Source organism: Acanthochromis polyacanthus, chromosome 21 (genome assembly GCF_021347895.1).
Source record: "Acanthochromis polyacanthus isolate Apoly-LR-REF ecotype Palm Island chromosome 21, KAUST_Apoly_ChrSc, whole genome shotgun sequence".
Taxonomy (NCBI): Eukaryota; Metazoa; Chordata; class Actinopteri; family Pomacentridae; genus Acanthochromis; species Acanthochromis polyacanthus.
This window is the reverse complement of record NC_067133.1, coordinates 8418102-8427067: the sequence shown is the minus strand read 5'-3', so window position 1 is coordinate 8427067 and position 8966 is coordinate 8418102. Positions and strand designations below refer to the sequence as shown.

Genomic DNA, 8966 nt, shown 5'->3' with positions numbered 1-8966 from the left:
TCAAAAGCCATAAAGAGACAGTAAATGACCAAAAAACGTGACGCAAACGGACAAGCAGGTGGTGTAAAGAGACGCAACTATGTAAAAATGACCAAAACATGATCCAAAATGAGCACAAGAAGACTAAAAATTATCACATAATGTAAGAAAAACCGCAGAGAAGCAACACTGAGATAGAACCAACACAAAATAACCACAAAGAGTTGGAAACTTTGACAAAGATGTGGAAATGAATGCAAAACAACTACAAATAGACATAAAAACGACGCAAAACTAAAACAAAAGACGCAAAATGGACACACAGAGATTAAAAATGCCACAAAGAAAAGCTCATTTTCTAAAAAGCAGATGCAAAATGACCACAAAGACATGTAAAATGAAAAACAAAGGTGTAAAGAGGCACTAAAATACAATAATGATAAAAACTTGATCCAAAATGAGCACAAAATATTAAAAAACCCACGAGAGAAAAAATCTGAGACAGAACCGATGTAAATCTAGCACAAAAAATAGCCAAAATCATGAAATATGAAATATAAATAAATGCAAAAGATATCTAAAATTATGTAAAACTAACAATAAGTGATGCAAAACACAGAACTGTTCGAATTAAAGGTGTAAAATGAAGTGAGATTTTGATTTTCTGAGATGAATGAGGAGCACGTTAGAACCACAGTGGATTTATTCTACTGTTTAGCTTTACTTTATATGAAATGTGATGGAAAATAAAGTCAGTTTGCTTCTTTATTTTGGTAAAATGATCTCTGGAGTATAAATATTTGAACTTTATTGACAAAATCCACTTTTGAACAAGAAAAATATCAGCTGTTCACCAACAACTTTCCTCTTAAGAACTGTTGAACTGTATTTAGCCGTTTGCATTTCTTTTATAGTTTTAAACTACATTTTGGACTCAGACATACAACATTTTTCCATTTTAAAAGGTTATTTAAATAAATGATAGATTAACTGTAACTGTTGAACCAAAAACAGACAAATGAAGAGCTAATAAATCCACATCTGTTAGTATGTTTCCTCACCTGTAGGGGGCGACACTGTAAAAAATCAAGACAGTAAATGATGTAAAACAGCAAAAAATTAAGTTTATTTCAGTAGAAAGGCATGAAAAAACACAAACAATAAAACTGAGTCATCACAGAAATCTGATTAAAAACAGTCAGCAGATAAATTAAGCTCTGTCTGAGGATGAAACTAAGAATATTTTCATTCTGTGAAATAATAAATCTGGGTCTATTTTCAGGACATGGTGAAATAAGTCCTGAGGTTGTTGAATTAATCTGCTTTCTAGTGAAACTGATGGAATAAAAACGGATTTTATGGTGAAATTGGAGAATAAACAGTAAAGGACCAAATACTGATCCTTGTGGGATTCCTCGACATCTTTATAAGGGTCACTCCTCAACTAAACTTATTCTCGACTTAGTTTTGGACTGGGTTTTAACCTGGTTTTTGGCTTGGTTTTAGATTGTTCTTAGACTGGTTTTAGGCTTGGGTTCATACTAGATTTTAGATAGGTTTTAGATTGAGAGTTTATAACCAGTTTATATCCCAGACTTGGTTGGTCAATATGAATAGACCTGACATTAAACATAGAAGTCCATCTTTCTGGGTCATATCAGCTTCTCAGTAGGTGAATCTCCTTTGCTCAAACTTTAAATCTTCCTTTCAGTCCTTCTTCGGTTTCTTTTCCTGTAAAATTGGAAAAAGATTTATATCTTCTCCTGCTGTTTGCCGCTCAGAGCTCCAGCTGAGAACTGACTCTGCATCAGTCTCTTTGTCCTGCAGTTCAGACTCGTGTCAAGCTCCACCTCCTGCTCAGTGTCGGCCTGTCTGATTGGTCGGGCTGCTGTCATGGCCGTTTTTGGAGCGTCTGGTGAACAACCTGAAGGCTCCTCTGCAGATCAGAGCAAACCAGTAGAGCTGCAGGGGCCACAGCAGGGCGGCCCCAAGGTTACACTGCCAGGGGGCCACCAGGGGCACCGCCAGCAACGGCAGCGACGAGTACCTGCCAACAGGGGTCAACACAACACCTTCTGTTTCAGTGGATGCTTCTGTCAAACTACTGAGTGATGATTCAGATTCAAAACTGTTATTTAATTCCCATTATTTGACTTTATTAAACAAACAGTAAACATGCAAGACACTGTCGGTCCATCACTTTGTTATATTTTCTAAATGAAACCTAAAGGCAGAGTGGTGAGGTTACCTGCTGTAGGCGTAGTACAGGTATGGGAAGAGCAAAACCCGACAGCAGAAGAAGGTGAACATCATGACGACTCCATTCACTTTGTGCAGCAGAGTGTGTTGCTGTTTATACTGAGAGACAACAAACAAAACAAAGACTCTGAACTCAAACAAGAACTTTAAAACTTCTAACTAAAATGTCAACAATAAAGGATTCCCTCAAATTCTACAAATTGAGACTAAGTGTCACATTAAAGGCTTAAAAGAGAAAAGTATTATCTTAACTGGTTCCTGCTGTAAATCTTTAAAAAAAAAAAAACACACAGAATCTATATTTGGTTTAATAAGGCCCAATTAGCTGCCTTGTTCAGGTAGTGCTCAGGTAAACCCCACATGCAGATAGTAGCACATGGAAACATCTTTTAAACAGTGCTAGCATGTTTTAAAGAGCCATATTGTGCAACTTTACAGCAAATTATTCAAAATCTCACTTTTTTTTGTAGCTTAAAACACCACAAAGATGGTTGATGCCACCATGACTCTGTTGGTTTTAGGTTTGTTGAGGTTTTTATTTTTGTCACCATCTGTAGCTTTAAAAGCTGCTGGCCCCACCCCCTTCAGGAAGAAAAGTGTCCATCTGTGACTGCCACTGGGATTTTCAACAGCTTTGAATTCTCAGCATTTCTTGTTTTTAACTTCTGCATTTTTTTTGTCAGACGACATAAGATCCCCAGATAGCAAACTATGGGTGAATCAATGTTGAATCTATGTTGAGACCTAACGTCGAAATTATACAGAAAGCACAAGGTTGATAAAATGTTGAGTCAACGTTTGCTTACATAGATTACATGTTTGCAAACATAGATTCAACATTAATTAAACATTGACCTGTCAAACATTTTAATTAAACCAAAATACAATGTAGATTCAATGGTATCTTTTAAACACAAACTTCAATGTTGACAAAATGTTGTTGAATCAACGTTGATCCAACCATCAGTCTTCAACCGTAACCACAATTCAACCTTCTTAACCCTAATTCAACATTGATTTAACATCTTTTGCTATCTGGGTAAAGTGTGATTTATGGTTGAAAAGCAAACGTTGACTCAACATTTTATCAACCTTGCGCTTTCTGTATAATTTCGACGTTAGGTCTCAACATAGATTCAACATTGATTCACCCAGAGTTTGCTATCTGGGTCAGTATCTTAAATGAAGCTACTGCTGGTTAATATGTCGTCTGGATGAGTTCCACTGTTTCATTCCTCGTTCTGCTGTCTGATAACAGAAACATCTGGAAATGAGAGCAGCTTTATTGTAGTTCAGCTGTACTAAAATGCAGTTTAATGAGCACAGAGAGCAGGAGAGAGAAGCTAACAGATGCTAACAGAAGCTAACAGATAGAAACATGGAAACACAGTAATCCACCCAGTCCTGGTTTACTGGTTTAAGCTAAAGTTTCCACTGCGCTCTGACCATCGCAGTTAAAGTTAGCCCCATTAGTTGCACATCAAGCTAATATTTAGCATTTGCTTATTAGCAACAGTAATCTACTGAGTATTCTTCAGGTGCTGGCAGTGCATTAAGACTGTTGTGTTCACTCTTGTAGCCAACAATAGAACATTTAAACAGACAATTTGCTGTTGTGATAATGTTTAATTCTGGCTCGAATCATGTATGTTGCACCTTTTAACACGAGAAGTGTTACGTGGACACTCTTTTCGAGAAAAACTGAGGAAAAAGGACGTTTAGTAAAAATTTAAACCGATGGCAATGGCAACACTGATCTTTTACTGAGGTTCCACAAAGAAAAGCTCTAAATCACCTTTAAATCATTAATGCTGTCAAAAAATCTACTTTTTGGTCTGCATAACTGTCGGCAAATATACATAAATACATGTATGTTTGCATATTATTGTCATTGTAAAGTGAGTTTTGTGTTGATTTCAGCACGTTTAGCGTAGTGTAATGTCTCTACAATTCTACAGTTTCATTTAGCAGACGCTTTTGTCCAAAGCGACGTACAACACAAGCAAGAATTCAGACATAAGGAAAAACCAGTAGTAAGTGCAAAAACTGCTTCAAGTTCGATTGGTCATGTCTCAGTGTATCCCAGTTTTAGAATGTCCCAGAGGTTCGGTTACCTGGATCAGGACTTTCCCCAGAGATACTGAAGGTGTGCTGAGCTCCGCCAGAAACAAGACGCCCTGGAAGTAATCTCCTTTCCCCTGCCGCCACAGCTGCAACACAAACACAGTTCATCTGCTGTAAAATTGTTTTTTTCTTTAAACGTCACATTAAGCAACGTCTTGGGTTCAGAGTTCAGTAAAACCTAAGAAAACCGTCAGAAAGATGATGTAAATGACTAAACATTCAGGTTTTTACTTGGTTTTAATCTAAATCACAAATTGGGTTAGCGTTAGTGTTGCTCTAATCAAATGGAATAAGAACCGCTTGTAGGTTCTCAAGAGATTCAAGCCAGTGAAAAACACAGATTTATGAAGAGGAACTGAATTTAGATGTAGTTTTTTTCTGTTTTGATCTTTTAACTATATTTAAACTTGGTTTTGGACTTTTTAACTGGTTTAGACTGGTTTATTTGGTATTTATACTTGGTGTAGACCTGGTTCTAGACCTGATTTTGGAGTGGATTCAGACTTTGACTTGGACTTGTATTAGAGTGATTCTGAACTTGGTTTTAGACGTGTTTTTTACTGGTTGAGACTTGGTTATGACCTAGTTTTGGAATCCTTTTAGTCTAATCTTGAGCTTGTTTGAGGCCTTTTTAAAGCTCAGGTTTCTTAGTTCTTTAGAACAAAAACAATTTCGACAGATGTTTCAGAGGAAGCTCTACTGTGTTTGTCCTGCTGGTGGCGCTGCAGCACCGCTCAGCATCAACACATCACTGTTGTTGTTGCCATACTTACCAGTGATGCGGGGAAGCAGAAGGTCACCATGAAGACGTGATGCAGCACCATGAGGACTTCTCGGCGAAGGTAATCCACAGCTAGCTTTGAACCACCGCTAAGCTCCGCCTCCTCGTGACCTTTGACCTGCATCTTGTGGCGGTAACACAGGAACATGGCATAGATGTCGTAGGCGAAGTACGGCGTCGCGAACAGGATGTAGGCGTCGGTCAGCCAGTGCCTGGGAACAGGACAGAAGAAAGACGAAGTGAAGGAAACTGATTTAACTTCTCTGAACATAAAGGTCTCCTCTGATCTGACCAATAGTGGCGAGTCTTACTGAAACGTCGCACTTCTGGTTAGTGTCTAAAAACAAAACAAAACTTCATGGAAGAGTCATGGTTAAAAAGCAACATTTAAGTTTAATCAGGAAACAAACATTAGTCTTGTGTGTTCTGGTCCTGACCTCCTCCTTGGTTCGCATCATAACTCTGCAGCCACCAGAGGGCACTATCACCATGAAAAGGACTACAGGTCAATCAGAGACTTTCAGGACTGAAAAATTATTTCAACATTTAAGGGTCAAAAGCTGGAGTTCCTCAATGGCCAGCTGCCCAAAATCAAGAACTTTTTAGAACCATTCCTTTGTGGCTGTTGTTCCCATACTGATGTATTTTAACAGCAAAAAAATGGTCCATAAAACAGGTCTAAATCTAGTCTAAACCCAGTCCAAAAGAAAAGTCTAAATCCATGTATAAAACCAGTCTAAATCAAGCCCAAAACTAACTTTGAAGCTGGTCAAAACCCAGCTTAAAGTCAGGTGTGAACCCAGTCTGTAACCTAGCATTAAAAAAACCTATAGACCAGTCTGCAAACAATTCCACAAACTGACTAAACCCAGTCTAGAATCAATCTAAACCTACTCTTAGGTCAATTTTGCAACCAAGTCCAGTTTAAATCTAGGCCAAATACAAGTTTGATACAAGTCTAAAACCAAGTTCAAAATTCAGTCCAAAACCCTTCTAAACTCTGTCCAAAGCCCTGTCTAGTCTAAAATCTGTCTAAACCTACTCTTAGGTCATCTTTGAAACAGTCCAAATCCAAGTCCAAAACCCATCTAAATCCAGTCAAAAGCCAGTCTGTCTATATTCAAGTTCAAAACCAGACTAAAATCAATTTCAAGACCAGTCTAAACTCACTTCAAAATCCAGTTTAAAACTACTCTAAACCTTAGTGTAAATATGTTGGTTTATTGACTTTTACTGGGACCGGAGTATTTACACACAGTTTTACTGCTGAGTTTACTTTTAAAGGGTCTGAATGCTTCTTAGCTTTCCTTCAATTGAAACCTTCTGCTGGATTGTTTGGTTCTGATGCAGGTAAATAAACACCTGAACCTCCCAGAGTCCTTTGCCGTCCGAGCTGTGATTTGCTAAACAAATGCAGCCGAGACTGGAACCTCCGCTTTGACTGTGAAATGAGCCTCCGGACGGGTTTCTGCCTCCCAGGTTTCCCATGATGCTCAGCGCGAGGATTAGTGAAGCTGCAGCCTGAAATAGACTCACTGCTGCTTACAGGAGAATTAACTCTGACTGTTAATTAGATTAGAAACCCCACACTGAGACTCCATGGACCAGCGTGGGAGCAAACATGGAAATAAAATTTAACTTTTGATTGTGACAAAAGTGTGCTTCAAGATTTGTGTTAATTCCTGGATGCAAACCAGATTTTTGGGATAAAGCGGCTGAAAATCAAAGCTGGAAAATGACTAAATTGGTTGTTTTAAAGATTTAATTTACAACTTCCCTCGTGATTTGCCAAGAAGCGACTGCAAATTACAAGATTTTGCCAGTAATTCATCACCAATTGTCAAGAAATTGAAGGAAGACTTTGTTGCTGCAGTTATATCACCTACTTGAAGAAAACGAGACTTAGGTTGGTGAAAATCTTAGACATTCACAGTGATGTCAGGTTATGTTTATAGACTCAGCAACCACAAAGAGATGAAAAACATCGACAATGAGACAGAAAATAACCAAACGGAGACCCAAAACAGAACAAAACCATTAAAAAGACATGCAAAATGATGACAGAGGCACAAAACAACCACAAGATGAGACTAAATTCATATGAAGTTAAAAAAAAATCCTTAAATATTTGCACTGATGACAATTTATTAAATATTTAATTTTTATACCAATCAGTGCTAAATAAATGTAGAAACTTTTAATTTTCTTCATTACTGGCACCAAACTGCAGAACTCTGCTCTAATTTACAGCAAAACAGAAACTAGATTTAGGAAAGTTTATGGGAAATTAGAGAGACAATATGAGACTTTAAAAAAAAAAACAATTTTCAATGATAAGAATTCAAATATAGTGCTTTTCCCAATTGTTTTTTATCTCAGAATGAATAAGAATTTTAGCCAAAATGAAGATCTTAGTGCCCTAACAGAAACATTTAGAGGATACAGCTGCAGATAATTATTATATACAAACATTCGTACGTATTTCAAACTCATTGGTTCCTATGCACATGTATGTAAGAAGTTTAGCTTTAAATCAAACAAACAGGAGGAAAAAAATCGGACAAAACTTAGTTTAAAAGGACCTGAGACTATAATAAAGTGACACGTGTTGAAATAGAAGGTTTAAAGTTTGAATCGGTGGCAGCAGAAGGTGAGTTTCAGCCTCACCTGTCCTCGATGACGTCCCTGCAGCTCGACGTGATGATGAATCCGACTGACGAAGCCATGACGGCCTGAACAGACGAAACAAGACTGACAAAAAACAGCCGCATTAGTAAAGTCTGAAATGTCTGAAATCTCATTAAAACTATTTAATCTGTTGGATTCACTTGGCAGAGATTGGGATAGAAAAGTTTTAATGATTTTAAAAGTGTTTGTGATGAAACATCTGCATGAATGTTCATCTAAACTAAATGTTCACTTTGAAAACACAAAGATTCAGTGGCTATGAAGCACTGGACCATTCAGATTTGTTGTCACACAACTGTAAATCAAATGGCCACAAAGAGACACAAAACAAATGAAAAGGTACCAAATGAAACACACAACTCAGAGATAAAGTACCGTGAAGATACAACTGTTGAAAAAGAGACACAAAGAGATGCAAAATAGGAGACACAAAACAACCACAGACACAGAACAACCACAAAAATGTTAAGCAAACACAAAGAGATACAAAACAGCCACAAAGACACAAAATAACCACAGAGACACAAAACAACCATGGACTAAAACAGACACAAAAGGATACGAAACAACTTCAAAAGGCACAAAATGACTTTAAAGGGGCACAAAACAACTTCAAGAGACACAAAACTATTACAAAGAAACGTAACAACCACAGTGTGTGTCCTTGTATTTTAAATGTTATGAGGACTTAAATCTGTTCAAAAGGCCATATACTCTGTGGGGAATCTCAATTTGTGTGAGGACCAAAACCAGCCTCCGTGACATAAGACATTAAACCTGAGGGTGGTGTGAGGTTTGTGTGTCTGTGTGGAGTTACCGTGTGGACACCACAGCAGCCTCCCCATCGCTCCATCCCATCAGCTGCTTCAGACTCTGTTTGGTCAACAGGAAGAGACCCGGAAAGAAGACGGATCCAGCAGCCACCAGAACCAGCATCATGTCAGAGAGGAATGATTGTGGAGGAGTGTAAGTCTGTGTGAGTCTGTGGGAGGATCAGGGGGCGGAGCTTCCTGCTGCCACCTGTCAGAGGAGGTGAGCTGATTACAGCCAGCTGCTCAGCAGTTTAATGCAAATGCAGTAGAGAGCAACAAGTTTCCGGAAAATGTTCCTCATCATTGACTTATATATATATATA

General features: G+C 38.0%; 1 protein-coding gene across 1 annotated transcript; it reads right to left on the bottom strand.

The window, feature by feature from the left end:
• Positions 1–470: 470 nt before the first annotated feature.
• tlcd3ba (TLC domain containing 3Ba) lies at positions 471–8934 on the bottom strand. Its single transcript, XM_022199951.2, has 6 exons — positions 8649–8934; positions 7811–7894; positions 5136–5355; positions 4353–4448; positions 2228–2337; positions 471–2026 (listed from the first exon to the last, which is right to left on the bottom strand). Exons 1-6 carry the CDS (start codon positions 8768–8770, stop codon positions 1837–1839), a joined length of 822 nt encoding a protein of 273 aa, XP_022055643.2. The 5' UTR covers positions 8771–8934; the 3' UTR covers positions 471–1836.
• Positions 8935–8966: the final 32 nt, after the last annotated feature.